Source organism: Sphaeramia orbicularis, chromosome 15 (assembly GCF_902148855.1).
Source record: "Sphaeramia orbicularis chromosome 15, fSphaOr1.1, whole genome shotgun sequence".
Taxonomy (NCBI): domain Eukaryota; kingdom Metazoa; phylum Chordata; class Actinopteri; order Kurtiformes; family Apogonidae; genus Sphaeramia; species Sphaeramia orbicularis.
This window is the reverse complement of record NC_043971.1, coordinates 45,555,989-45,571,825: the sequence shown is the minus strand read 5'-3', so window position 1 is coordinate 45,571,825 and position 15,837 is coordinate 45,555,989. Positions and strand designations below refer to the sequence as shown.

At 39.8% G+C, this 15,837-nt stretch overlaps 1 protein-coding gene across 1 annotated transcript in view; it reads left to right on the top strand.

Annotated features, from left to right (window-relative positions):
* Positions 1 to 8,541, top strand: part of LOC115434134 (uncharacterized) — a 93,989-nt gene extending 85,448 nt beyond the window's left edge. Inside the window, exon 5 of the mRNA XM_030155879.1 lies at positions 517 to 8,541. Coding sequence (XP_030011739.1) covers positions 517 to 4,772 — 4,256 coding nt within the window. The 3' untranslated portion in view covers positions 4,773 to 8,541. The remainder of the gene's footprint in view (positions 1 to 516) is intronic.
* The last annotated feature ends 7,296 nt before the right edge of the window (positions 8,542 to 15,837 follow it).

Sequence of the window (15,837 nt, the reverse complement as noted above, 5' to 3'; positions counted from 1 at the left end):
CTCTGAAATTCGAATATTTAACAAAAGAGGTGTCTGGTTTTACATAAAGGCACATTATGGATTATGTTGAAAGTTATGAGTCACCTTAAACCTTGACTCAAGAAATAATTGTCTGAATCAGCCACCACATTGATGTATAGACCAACAAATGTCTGGCAGCATGTTTTGCTCAAAATTGGATAAAAAGAAAAAAAGGATATTACATGTTGAAATAAAACCCTTAATCTTTTTTCAATTCTGACATTCACCGTGTGCTTGTGTTTTTCTTAAGTCCATCCTACACCTATAAATCACATTCAGATGTGTTAAAGGCAACAAAAGAGTAATGGTTAGGAGCCAGAACACTAAATAAATGCATAAGCAGCTTACTGTATGGGAAGTCTTCAAAATGAATGCCTTTCTTCTACACAGATCCCCCTCCTACTCTTTTCTTTACAGGGACATAATCCTATTAGTTTTTGCTTGTAAATGTTACCAGTTTGTGCTTTAATGCTTTCTCCTCTCTTCCCTGTCAAGAGTCTCAAACACCAGCGATCCAGCCCTTCCCACCACTGGACCCTGCACTGGAAACAAGTCTCCTGAAGAACACACAGTGGAAATACAACCAGCTAGACACCAACAGTGCTGCTACTGAATCTTACCTGCTCAACAAGACCCAGATAAATTATAATTACCTTGCTGCGCCTGACATTACGTCCACTACCACCAATAGTCCCATGATTAGCACAAACACTGATATCACAGACATCAATGCTTCTATCAACACTAGCCACTTTAACAAGACCCCTTGGGCTCATAATGGTTTGAACAACACCATTACTTCCAATAAAGTCCCAACAACTGCCAATGACACCCCCTCTAATGACTCCACTTTCAGCAAAACCATCTCTAATGCCGACAACATCAGCATCTCCAGGACCACAGTGGGACACAAAGCTTCAGAGGTCCAGTCTGGCAGAGTCCGAGTCCGCCCCGTGTCCTTCTCATTGCCGAAGAGGAGCTGCGTCCTCCTCCACCAATCAGCCGCTGTTTTCATCCAGGCCAGTCAAGGGTCGAGCTTGGTTGGGAGGGAAGCTTTGACAGTGCAGGAAAAAGTCAAAGATGTAGGGGACAAAGTTGCAGGGCATCAGCTTAAATCTCAAGTATCTGCAGACGCTGGTGTTATGAGTGTGGATCACTGGGACACTGGAAACCAGTGCAGTGTGGATGGTCAAAGTGCAATCCAGCACTCTGCTAGCAGTGACAGTGGGACTGGAGCCATTGTGTCTACTGAGAGGAGGACTGGAGGACTCAGTGGAACTGCAACCCAGGATTCTTTATGTAATCGCAATGTGATCAGGGTTGAGGACTCTGATATGAGTGGGAAGATCTCCTTATGTAATAACAATGGGACTGAAGCCCAGTTTGCCAGTGAAAGTGGGACTGGGGCTCATCTTTTCTTAAATAGTGGAGAGATTTCTGACAGTGTAAGGGAATCTGAAAACAGTGGGACTGAAACCCAGGATGATGCAGACAAAAAAATGGATTTAGACCCCACTGAAGAACTGAAAGATCTGCTCTGTCCTGCTACAAATCAGCTTTGTGGTATTTCAAATGAGGCCAAAAAGTCTCAAACTGAGCGCCAAGATTCAAACTGCGCCAAAGAATCGACCTTTCTGCCACACAGTCGTCCAAAAGAGCCCTTCTGTCCAGTCCTGAGCCGAGATGGAAGTAGAGTCCTTCTATGGCCATCAGAGATGGTCAGCTACACCAAAACTTCACCCTCCATCTCTTACAGTGTCAACCCTCTACTGTATGACTTCAGAGCACATAACAGGGCCAAGGAAGGCACTGAGGAAAAGAAAGGAGGGCTGGAGGAAGGGAAGGAGAGAATAAAGCCATCTGTGATCAAACAAGCCAACTGCCAACAGAGGCAGGAAGATACGGAGGGAGGAAGGGAGGTGAAGAGAGATGAAAGGGAAGAAGAGGATGGAGGAGGACAGGCAGGAAATCCTATGGAAGTTGTAGCCCATTGTAGCGGCGGCAATGCAGTGCCGGATCGCTCTGGCTGCCGTGATGAAAGCGCTTTAAAATTTGTTCCCGTTTCCGCGGAATGCCACCTTGCGCGCATGGTTGGCCTTCAAAAAAGTGTTAGCAGGAGGAGGAGGAGAAGAAAGAGGAGAGGGAGAGTGAGGAGGGGGATGAGGAAGAGGGGGAGGAGAAAAAGAGGAGAGGAGGCAGATAAAAAAGATTCAGAAAGAGCAAGAAGGATAATAAGTAGTCTTTCTGGGAATCAGATGTGTGAAGATAGGCTGAAGAGAGAGGGTGGTGAAAAAGAAGGAAGTCTTGCAGTGTATCGGCTGGTGGGAGGGAGAGAAAAGAGGATGAAGAGAGACGACAGGAGGATAAAGAGAGATCATGCAGAACGAGAGAGGGCAGGTAGAAATGACGAGAAGAGAGGAGAGCTATTAAGTAATCTTCCTGTGAATCGGTGTAATCGCTGTAACCAGCTGTGTCTGCAGGTGAACAGCGAGGCCAGCCAACATCAATCCCAGCAATCAGCCTCCGGGTGGGGCCAGGGGCTCAGAAAGCTCCCTGGCAGGGGTGCAGTATGTAACTCATTGATTAGCCCAGTCCCTGGGTCTGTTATAGAGACACCATGCTGTCCTGCAATTACTCCCGACCCTGCTCAGAATGACAGAGAGACATGGGAGATGCACAAAAATACAGCGGAGGAGGAAGGGCAGAGCCGTGAGGTGCAAGAAAATTTGAGGAAGACAGAGATAAGAGGTGTTCAGGATGCTAAAGAGTGTAACCCAGCGATTAGAGGTGTCTCTTTTCCCTGTCGAGAAGTAGCATGCGACAAAGAAATTTGTCTTGTTCCTACACCTCACAGAGAAACAGCATGCAATCCGGCGATTAGCCTTGTCCCTGCTTCTTTTAGTGAAACAGCATGTTGCCACAGACAAACAATACCTGCAGGACGTAGCAATCCCATGTTAGGTCCTGCTTCATGCCGGTCTGTACAACAGACAGAAACAGAACTGAGAATGAGATCTATAGACATGACCCCACCTGGTGATGTAATTTCAGAGGAAGCGATGTCAAAGAGAGCAGTAGCAGCAGCGACTGGCAAGAGGAGGAGGGAATCGCCTGAAACTGGGGCAGTGCAGAGAAAGAAACGGAAAAGGGGAAGGAGACAAATGAGGAGAGCTCTTTTGAGGAGCTGTGCTGAGTTGACCTCTGACTTTACAGTGCACAAGGCCTGTTGTATGAAAGATCCCACAGAGGGCATTACACTCAACATGAGTGGCAAAGTTTCAGATGACTGCCAAGCTTTCAGCAGTCCAGAGCACAACAGAGCTGAGAAAACCCCTGACAGCCTCTTTGCTTTCAAGTCAAAACCCAGTCTGTGTCCTAAGAATGGGGAGGAACCACTTTATACAGACAAAATCCACACCTGCAGTAAAGGCAGTCAGTTTATCTCCAGTCACTCTGAAGGAGCAGGAAATAGGTCTGTGAAATCTTTCATTGACTGTCTCACCTGGAATAAACACAGCGACTGTAATGAACAGTGCAATGGCCAAGATAAACATAGCGATTGTGGTATCAGTAGGGCTGTTAGAACTTCTGATAATCCTTTAAACAAATGCAACAAGGATAATCAGAAATGTGACAACCAGAACTACAACGACAAGAACCATTCTCATGGTCCTGTGGACAAACTTCAATCAGACAGAAGCAATGACCCTGAAGGTGACAATGGCAAAGGAAGTTGCAAGATTCAGCTCGTCTGTAATGACTCTGTCAGCTGTAGCGCTAATGAAACACATAATACTGTACCCTCTCCATGTGAAATCAAATGCAGAACCAATGACAAAGTGTCCAGTGACTCAAAATCTACCACAAATACTGACAAAACAGGTTTTTGTGTTAATACTGATTACGCTAACCGTTTAACTGATGGTAATGATATAAGTTGCAAAAGTCAAGATGATGAAAGATCTCAGTATCACCTTCAGCAAAAGAGTACTCTCTGTGACTCTGTGATTGATTGCAAAACCTGCAGTAGTATTGATCAAAGCAGAATCAGTGGTGATGATATTGACAGTGGTCACTGTGATTATTGCAGCAGTAATCATGTCACTGATTGCAATCACCATGCGACTGAAAAAAATAGCAGCACGAATGGAGGAGTTGTTGCTCTTATTAGCACACAAACTGACCAAAAGGTGGAAGAAAGGGATGTAAGGAAAGAGAGACAAGAGGAGGAGAAGCAGAGGATGAAGGAGAAGCAAGAGGAGTGGGAGAAGGAGTGGGTGAAGAAAAAAGAGAGAGAGAAGGAGGATCGAAGGAAGGAGAGGGAAATTGATTTCGAACATCTCTACACAGAAAAGAGGCATTGTTTTCCCCACAGTCTCCCTCCACCGTGCCTCCCCCTCCATGCTCCCTTCCTCTTCTCACCAACTCTTTCCTCCTCATCTTCCCTCTCCTTCCATCACACAATCATCCAGCACCACCTGTCCCTCCTCCCACCTCCACCTCACCTACCCGTCCCGTCCTACCCTCACCTTCTTCCTTCCTTCTCCCCGCATCTCTCTCCCCTCCCTCCTGCTCCTCCTCCACCACCTCCGCCTGCTCTTCCTCCTTTCTACCCCTCATCCCACATCCCTCTCATTGATGCCTCTGGTCCATACCCCTTAACAACGGCATTTCACCCCATGCAAAGTCACCCTCCATCCTTGTATCCCCCACCCCATCCCGCAGTCTTACCCTTACAGATGTTGTTATAAAAAATGACAGAAAGCTGTAAAAGGTTTTCTCTTTCTTTGGGGGGGAAAAACAGATGTGTGAAAGCAGCTTTTATGTGTCATTACCTGCATACTTGACATGATGATGAAATTCGAGAGACAACAATTTCAGGATGACTTAAGTAGGAAAACAACACTGATCTTTCTTAAAGTCGACCTCTGGGAACCTCATCACCCCGTCCAAACACTCTAAGCACTGATTCACACATCAGAAAAAAATGATGGCTAATTATCTTCATCAGTCGCAATCCTGCACAAAATGAGCCTCAGGTGTGCAGCCAGGGGGATCATGGTGGGGATACACAGCTGGGCTCATTTCCCTCTGCACAAATCAGTCGTTGCTCCTGCTTTGCATTTTAAACCAATGATTTACTTGCAAGGCATGCTGTAAAATTTTCACTCTGGTTTATGACTATAAAGGACAAATCCACTCTCAGATGTCTTTAATCTGTGATGTTAAATGCAGAGTTTATTATCATTTTTAGCAACTTTTTAGTTAACATTTTCCAACATAATGATTTTCAAGACAGATGTTAACTTGTTGCTCTCAGTTGGAGTGTGTAAAGATCCACCTTCCCTTTTAATGGCTGCATGTCAGTAGGTGTACTTTGCCAGTTTTGTTTTTTTTTTTTTTCATCTAAGAATTTATTACACTATAATAGTGTTGTCTGCATACAATTAAGATTAAAATGAAAACAGTATATTGTTATATACTGGCAATGTCCGTGTTAAGATGTCATCAAGTTTGTCTTCTTCAAAGAAATGAATACTCATAGCCAGTTATTTGGTCAGCCAAAATAACACTGCGTCTTTTAATCTTTATGTGCTGCGTCAGCTGATAGTTTACATCATAGCTCTGTTAGCTTAACTTTGTTTTTAGACAGAAAGCAGGCACAGTAAACCACAAACCATCTCCATTTTTTGTACATTTTATGTTGTCAGTGGTAGTAAGATCTGTTTGTAATTGCCAAAACAAGGTTAGAACTGTCACAGTTTAGTCCGAGGCATGGTTCAACAAATGGCAACAAACATAATAACATCACCTAAGATCTTTATATCCTCATTAGCCTTATAATCAAACTCACTCATGTAGAAGAAACGGTGCCATCTCAGCACCCAACTCCATTGTTTTCAGTGTCTAGTGTCTGAAAACAACAGTGCTTCTAACTTTTATTCCTTTGTCACTTTCTTTGACTACACTTGTGTCTTAGTGGTTCTCATCCCATTTGGTCACTTTCTGATGCTTTGGTAAAAGGTCCTGTGGCGTTTCCCCCAACATGGGAGACTGGCAGAGTAACTCATTGCTGCCCAGAGTGGTCGCATAAATTACCCAGACTGTTGGTGTGAATATATTGTAAGCATATTTTTACAATACAGTAATTTGGTGTCTTTGACAGAACATCAGAACTCTTCATTCTAAACACTTTAATGATAATTGTAGGTAATTTTGAATGTTTATCTCTCATATAGCCCCTTTAAAGACCTTTAAAATGTTTGGGGAAATCTCAGTATGAACAGCCACAACCAAGTCTTTATGCAGAATTGAATACAGTTGTATCTCAAAGTCATACTGATTCTGGAAAAACAACTAAACAACTAAATAAGCTGATTCAGGCATGTTAACATGAAGGCTAAATCTGCTCATTTTTGAGTGTGCTGATGATGACCAGTGTCGTCCCGCAATGCTCTGCATAAATAAACAGAGGAGCTTGATCACAGCTGGAGAAAAATAAATTGACAATAATGGTAAAACAGCCCTAGGAGGACGTTAGAGAACAAACAGAGAATTATGTCGTTTTATCTTACTGAAGATTAATTGGCAGCGGTGTTACAAAGTACCAGTTTGATTCACATCTAATGGGGCAAATGGGAGATCATTTTCTGTTGTTACAAAATAAAAAGCTACTGCACATTTCTCAGCGACAGACGGGTTCAGAAAGCAGTGTGGATATGGGAATGCAGTAAACAAAAAAAAAGAAAAAAATCACAACAATCTAACATTTATTTGCCTTTTAAATAAGATGCTGTCATTACTCTTTTCTACTGGATATTTCTCATGGTGTGACTGCTTTGACATCAGCACAAAATGTTAAGTTCAGAAATAAGTCTTTGCTCTTTGGTTTTTGGTGACTGACACTGGTGTTTGACCTTTCCTCCTGACGCATCAGACTGTTGATTTTCCATCACTGCACTCCATTGCAGCTGCACTAAAAATATCACAATGCGTTGGACAACTTTAAATTTAGTGACTCATCTGAGGCAGGAAAAAGGCCAATACATGCAGAAAACGGAAGCATGGTTCTCTTAAACAGAGAGCTGTAAGATGCACATATCATGAGGTGCATTGACATCTAGAAAGATGAGAGGATTTGATTGGCAGGTAATGACCAAACCTTTTTTTAAATTTGTTTTATTGAAGCGCCGTCTGTTGTCATTCATTGGCTGCTTGTTGCAATTTGACAGTTGTTTTCAGCTGCAAAACACCACCACAAGGATCTCTCTACAAATGCATCTTTTCATTCAAACACAGCAGGTTCAAAGAGACCCTTCTTAGAGGCACTTTTGGTTCTCGGCAGCCCCTCAGGGTGGATTTTTCCTTTAAAGCTAAGGGTTACGACAAAAACTACATGTGAATGAGTGTTGATTTGCTCAGCTCTGTTCGTTTTTCTTCCCTCCTCAGTCCTTTCAGGCTTTGTCATCAGGTGCAGCAGAAATACCTCAAACATGCCTGCATTTTTATAACTCGCAGAATTTCATGAGTAAAGATGGGAATAAGGAGGGGGAAGAGCAGAGTGACTCCTACACAACAGATTGTTGTTCTAAGATGTTTTCTCTTGCCACTCTGAAGCTTAACATCTGGCTGCGATGGCTTTGGGGTACAACTGGCAACGCTTATCTGTCCTGGTGACTATAGAATTAATTATGGTGCAGGCGGTGATGACAAACAAACAAAAATGAGGGGAAATTGTGCATAAAAGTGGGGGGAACATCTTCAACAAAAAGATCATGTCTTGCTAAAAATTTTTTGAGAGAAACTCACTACATTATTCTGATTGTATTGATCTTAGATAACATGGACACATTCTATTTGATCATTACCACTGCAGCCTTTCCCAGAGGTCATCAGTAAGTAACCACTGCTTCTAAAACAGATGATCTCCAGAATGTTGGACATGTCGCCATGGTGACATTCTTGCAGAGATCTTTGTGTGTGCGTTAGCAATGTAAGACTCCAACCCTCTCCTTAGCAGCGACGTGTTCTCTCTCTGTAGCTCTGCACCACAAACTATATGTTCTCTATGAACGTAGGTTTTATTTATGATGATCACTTGTGATAAAACTGTAAATTAGAGGGAAAAATGCTGTTATTAGATGTATTTTTGTAGACAAACCTCAGTTGAATGAGGAACAGTTTTTGTATCATGTGCTCTGATGCTATTTTAGCTAGCAAATGAACTCCACAACCACTTAATTTGTCCTCTTGTTTAGCTGGTCTACATATATTCTTTGTATCAATTAATGGATATAAAAGGCATCACCAGAGAGTAGATTTACCCCAGTTTTTTGTCAGCACTGGCTCTATAACGAAATGTCTTGAGATTCTGCTAAACTAATATTTGGCAATTTTTTTTGTGTTTTCTAATTTCTGCAGACTCATATCCTCAGATATTATCCCTGCTAATAAAACTGATCTACTGTAGTAAATCCACTGAGATGAACTCTGCAAATGGAAATAAATCAGTAGACTTAATACCAAAGTGTCTCATCGTCATTATTTTTAAGAAAATAGAAGTTGTCTCTTATCTGCGTTGATACCTTTTAACAGTCATACTGCTGGAATTTCCCCTGTGTCTGAAATAATAATAAAACACAAAAGACAAAGACCTCTTCTTGGATTCACTTTTCAAAGAGAAACATGGATTATAAACCTCAAGTAGAAAAAAGAGGATGTTAGTGCAGTCACATATTCCCTGGGCTGATCTGATGCTTTGGGACTGAGACCTTTTGTGCATTAGTGTGTGTGTGTTCGCTCATGTGTCTGCAGAAGGCTCCCTGACAGCTGGGACCATCATGTTCAATGACTAAAATAGCGTCAAAACTCAACATGTTCAACACCTGGGGCAGTGTGTGTCTTACACGTGTACTAATTCCTGTGTGTGTGTGTGTGTGTGTGTGTGTGTGTGTGTGTGTGTGTGTGTGTGTGTGTGTTTGGGATTGCAAGTAACAAATGCAGTGAGTGTGTCAAGTCAAGTTCACTTTATTACTAAATCAACTGTTCTCAGTAATTTGCTTCAGTGACCTTTCAAACCGCAACAAAAAAAGAAACTTCTGATATTAAAACCTGATTGCATGGAAATAGAAGTGTGTGGTGATCTTTGTACCATAGCTTCCTACATACTTTCTTTTTTCTTTTACTTGCTGTGCTCTCCATAAAGGTTGATGGATGTCTCGACTCAGGCAGCAGCTCTACAGTGAATGAGTTAATAGTCCTTCACCGCATGCAGACTCCTCGGTGCATCAATGGCAGTACATTATGGTTTGCCTCCTTTGCTCTGACTGCACTCTTGCTAAGTGTTAGAGGAAACCACAGTGGCTTATTGTGCATCGTAACAGGAGCAAAAACACAAAGCTCTTTAGAAACATGTTTGTTAATTGGCCATCTGGACTCCTGTCACTCTGGGTTTAACCAGAAACAAAATATGAGAAACAATTCACACTTTAAAAATCAGAAAATGGCTTTAAAATGACTTATGTATGCAAAAAGTAGGTAGAGGAAAAAGTGAAATATTTATTTTATATGAAATAATGGAATATTGCATCACATTAAATAATCTGTTTATACTTAGTAAGTACAATCACATTTTTCATATAAACAAAAGTGTAAAGCTTCGTTAAGTAGCATGTTCACATGCGTACATAAAATCTACACAAAGAGAGTCCAGGGATGAGATGGTCCACATAAGACTGATCTCCTGTATTTTTTGAGACATGGTATCCACAGTCCCACCCCCAGGGCTGCCTTAACGCATGGGCATGATGGGTACAGCATACTAATCTGTGTATGTTGACCCATCAATGCACCTTGTATCATATATGACACATACCAATCAAAGGCATATTGTTACTTCACTAATTGTTAATTTAAATTCTTTAGTGCTTTTATCAATTATTTTCGAACTTTTCGATTATTTTTATATAGATTTGTTTTATTTTGTATTCAAATTTTTCTATTATTTTTATGGAGATTTGTTTTATTTTGTACTGGATTTTTCAATCATATTCTAAAGATTTTATTATTTTATACTGAATTTTTAAAATCATTTTACAGATTTAAAAAAAATGTATTAACATTTTCAATAATTTTTTCTAGATTTTTTATTATTTTTTTTTTTTAATTGTGTACTAAAGTTTTTGAATTATTTTTTCCCCAGATTTTTAAAAATTTGTTCTGAAAAATAATTTCCGACAATCTGAAATCTGTTTTCCCAAATGTTGAAATTGCACTCAGAGTGTTCAACTGAATGATAGTGACCAACTGTAAAAGGAGAACGTTCTTTCTCAAGACTGAAACTTAGAAAAATTCAGCTTCATAGCACAATGGGGCAGCATCGTTTGAAATGGTTTTCATTGACAGTATGTGCATGGAAAATGACATCCTGAAGACCATGGATTTCAAGCCAATAACAATTCCTGTGAGTAGTTGTTGTAGGTGCCCCAGTGCACTGTTTTGCGGGGGCCCATAATGCTTTTAAGATGGCCCTGCCTACCCCAATTTGGTATTAGAGGTCTAACACCATTTCCTGTCCCATTCAATTCAACTGGAGATGCCAACGTGAAGTCAGATTATTTCACCCTGGTAAATAATCTTACTCACAAACCACGTCATCAGATTATTCTGACAGTGTGCCTACTTTTTTGGTTGAGATTGTAGCTGTTGTGTGTAGAAGAAAATCCATTTCAATAAATGTATGAATGAATGAATGCATAATTTGCAGCAAATTATGCTTTACTGACATAAACATTTTCAAAACATATAAAAATCACAACAATGCATGGATATCACACAAACAAGATTCACTACAATCATTCCAGTACCAACCAGTTAGTTCTATTCTATTCTATTCTATTCTATTCTATTCTATTCTATTCTATTCTATTCTATTCTATATGCTTTCCTCATGTATTTTTACCTTACAAGATTATATGCCTTTGAGCATACTCTAAAATTCAACTGAGAGAAACTTTTTTCCATACTTTATTAAGAGTTTGACACAAAATTCCAGACTTTTCAAGATCAGGAACAGTGTTTCAAAATTCCATACTTTTTAAGACTTTTAAGACCTGTGCAAGCACCCTGTTCTGACTTTAAAATGTCATTTTTCAGCCATACAGAACAGGAGAAAATAGATTATGTCTCGGATCTCTTGTGTCTTCGGCAACACACACAGATGTCAAATCTTAATAAATTGAACCTTTGAAAGCAGCTTTGATTTTTATTTTCCATGTTCCTACAACAGAGTCTGAGCAGTGGATTAAGTGGAATAAGTACTTCTCCAGCATTCAGTCACCAAAGGCCTCATGTATAAAGACTTTCATATTATGTATTATGTGTATTTCATATTGAAAGCTAGCGTACGCTCAAATCCAAAAAACTCTGTACGCACAAAAAAAATCAACCACGTCATCAGTGGGCAGGGGTTACGGACCAAAACAGGAAGAGCGAAAGCTATGAACCACCATTTTTAAAACTACAAACAAGGTTTTTTTTTTTTTTTTTTTTAAATTTAGCTCAGTTTTTAGAGAAAGAGTTATAGGTGCCAAAAATAAGAAGCAGTGGACTGAGGAGGAGACCCAGTGCTTTCTGGCACTGTCTTGGACTTCATCCGAAGTCCAAGACAAGTTGGAGGGAGCCTCTCACACAAAGCCAGTGTTCGAAAAAAAAAATATATATATATAAAGAGAGATGGCTATGACTGGACCCTGGACCAGCTTCTACACAAACTAAAGAAGTTAAACAATGACAAAAGAAGGACATGTTTTTGTGCATACACACCCTGTATACATAAGAAAATGTAGTTTACCACCACCAGAGTGAGAATGTGAGAGCAACAATGGATCAATAATGTAAAGTGCTTTGGGTGTCATTGGGTGCACTATAGAAATCTAATTCATTATTATTATTATTATTATTATTATTATTATTATTATTATCATTATTATTATTATTATTATTATTATTATTATTATTATTATTATTATTATGAGGCCCCAGGTGATAATGTTTTAAAGTACAGTGTGTGTAAGATTTAGGTGGATTTGGAATGATCTAATTGTAGAAATGGGGTATAACGTTCATTTTATGCAGTATAGTGTATAATCACATTAGTAATCTAGTGGCACAGTTACAGATTGAACCATTCAAACCCCTCCCCTCACTTTCTCCCTATGGCACCAAGTAAAAGTGAAAGGTGTTTGATCGAGCCAGTGTTTGTTTTGTTCAGTCTGGGCTGTTTAGTTGAGGGTAGATTAACACTGATCCACTCAAACATAGAAAGTGATGGTAATGCCCCTTCATACTGGATGCTGCCAACTATGAAACAAAAAAAGAAGAGGAAGTTACTGCAGACGCATGGTTACCATGGTATGACTGATGACATAAACAGTGAGCTGCAGTGAGCTCCTCTGGAGATATAAATCACCCATTCAATGGTTAGGTAGCACAAATAATCAAATTGCAATCATAATGGCAATATCTGCAGTATTATGTACATGCAAAAGTGGGCAACTTAAGGGTCCACATTCAGGGGGATTTAGGTGTTGGTTTGGGTTTTTTTGGGGGAGATAATTTAGGATTTAATGACTCTAACAGAGAGAGGTGAGGTATTAAATTGTATTTTTGTTTTTTTTTATCCAATCCATACCATTTGTTTGTATGTTTGGTTTGACACTTCTAAATAAGTAATGAGAAACTGAGTAATAATCTATACATTTTAGTTGACAACCATGGAAGCAGACTCAAATCACCCATGATAATTGTAATGTGATATTTTAACTGAATCATGCACTTCTTTTCTAAGGTAACACAACTATCACATGATCATACATTAATGATCATAACAAAAAAAAAAAAAAAAAAGAAAGAAACATAGTGTTCATTTCTACAATTAGATCATCCTAGATCTTACATATTGAATTGTTAAGTAAACATTCAAGTTGAGGACAATGTTACATACAGCACTAGAATTCAGAGAGAGTTCACCGCTGTTCTTGGGTGTTATTTCCAAGTGACAAATGATCCTGAATTAAGAGTGAACAGTTCAGAGACAGCATGTTCGGTTTGTTTTCTCCCAGCTCCATCTTACTTGGCACTGCTGTTATCTTACCAAAATATATGCAATTTTTAAGACATTGTAGTACAAAATCATTATTATTTAAAAAGCTAAATTTATCATCTTCTAAACCATTTGTGGAAATGTGAAAAGCGACTTCTTTGATCTGGATGACACAGTGACTCAGGCATTATCTAAGAGTTTGCGAACTCAAAGCCTGCAGAGGAGCATGTAATCTCTCTTCTGTCGCGCCTGAAAACCTTGAATCTCCATCTTTCTTTTGGGATTTCCATGCTTCTTTATTCCATAATCTCTGATTTGGTGGATTCAATCAGTGTGACAGCAGACATTGACATTTTCCTGTTTTCATTGCTAATTGCTGTGAACACTGACCACATAAAATGTGGCCACAGGACATTTATTTTTAATGTCGTATTATATCTCCGTGGTATTACTGCATTAACTTGGGGGGGGAGTGGAGATCCTCGAAGCACTTGTGTGCGGTTCACCAACACACACTCTGGATGGCTGGTAATGGCTGTACAGGATGGGCTCAACATTTCCTCTCACAGGAAGTCAAAACTCAGAGCTGAAACCGCAGGGAGGCAACACAAAGCAATAACATTTGTTCAAATATTTTTGATCACTCTTGCTACTGTGCAGAAATGGGTCATGGCTGCCAGAGATGCATCAAACATGTTGTAGTTGTCTGAGTCAGTGGAATCTCTGATGGGCCTTTTTCACCACACTGTCAACACCGCTCTCCAATTTCAAAGCTGACAATGTTTTAGTGCTGAGGAACTGAAAAGTTTGCTACGCCTTCCCAGTTCTCTGCTTATTTATGATGACTGATTGCATCTTACTTCTTGCCTGGAGTCACCGTTTCTTTTTCTGTTGTAGCTGCTCTTATTTAGGTGAAAACAAAAAGGCGATTTCGGATTGAATACCTCTCCACTGAGCTTTCATCGCTCGCTATGTAAAGTGATTCATCATCTGTAATCAGACCAACAACCAGGGCGTTGTCTGTGAGCTTAAACAACTTTACAGATTCATTCTGGGATACACACAAACAGTACAAGTATGTGCAGAAACCACAACAAAGAATGGGGAAGACGACACAGCCCCTGAGCACTTCCTGTGCTCAATAACCTATAACCACCTATTTTCTTCCTCTGTAAGGAGCCTGAAACCCAATTACCCAAAGTCTGGCTCCAATTCAGATAGTGAGTATCTGGGGGTGCAATTGATTTGACATTGAGCCGCAGTCTAAAAAAAAAAAAAAAAATCACTAGTAGGAAGAAGCTGATTTGGCCCTGATCGACCCATACCATTTGACAAAGGAAGTGTTTGAAAGAAGCTTGATGGATGTCAGATGTCCTGAAACTGCACGTGCAGCCTGACCTTTCATTTTCTCCTAAAACTCAATTCTCTGTTTAACTCTGTTTCTAAGGCTGTCAGTCATTAAAAATAAGTAAGCAGATTAAAGTAAATTAATTAATTGCATAGCAAATTCAAAAATAGACATAAGTCCTGCTGAGTGCATTTTTGGGCAAAAACAAAAAAGTGCACAAAGCAATAATGCTAATATGTGCAGGAAAGTCAAATGATGAAAGACCAGACCACATCCAATCGAACAAAAAAATATTTCAAAAGATGCCATTTCTAAATAGTGTCACAGGACAGTTTTGGGTCACCTATTATTGGTCTTTATGAAACACATAAAGGTTTCTTTGACTCTGAGGCTGTATTTTTTCCTTAGTTGAATATATATTTTTTGTATAATTATATCCAATTTATTGGAATACCATATTTCTGCCAAAAAAACAAAAAACAAAATGGATGTCAGTCACCAGTTGAATCTATAACAATAGCTAATGTTGAGGCTGACACTAAAAAGTAGTTGTCACTTAGAGGTTAGAGGAAGTAAAAAATTTTATGAATAAACTTCTGGTGCCTGTTATTTAAGTTAATATATACACCAATATATTGTGGCTGTTTTAAAGTGAACCTGTACTGGTCATGCTTATGGCATTAATTATGCTTTGTGTATTACTTATAATCAAGGGAGGCGCAGTAAAAAAATAAATAAATAAATAAAATCACCATATATGCACCACATTGGACTTTTTATTATGGGCAGAACCTACAGGGAGCAGCCATTGCCGACCATAAGTGATGTACCTGTCATTGATTCTGGGTAATGGGGTACAAGTTAACAAGTAGCAGTCAGTGAGCAGATTAAGTGGAAAGTGCACACTCACGCTTGGTGTTTGTGCAGCCATAAGCTTGGCATTCCGCCAGTATCCTAGATCCCAGCACTAGCCAATGTGTCATCTTAGACTGGTGTCTGCTGCATGTTGGTCAGTAACCCGTTCATCTCAGCCCAGGTAATCTGACAATACTACAAGCTTTTGTCACTGCCAGTGTTGGAACAGCCCGTGAAGGAGGCAACAGGTCACACTGACCATGCCTGACTGACAGAACACTGACATAGTGTTCACGCATACTTGACAACGGCCTCTATCGTAAGTTACCGACTGGAACCCCTAGCCTGATATGTAATCTTTTGAAAGAGCTAGCGACGAAAATTCACGACAGGTATCCTTTAAACACAGTTGCTTTAGATCATTTACCTGAAGTGTTATTGCTTGGTTTCAGTCACTGCAGGTGTGTATCTTACTTTTTGAGTGAAAGTGTCATTTGCCAAAACTTTTTTA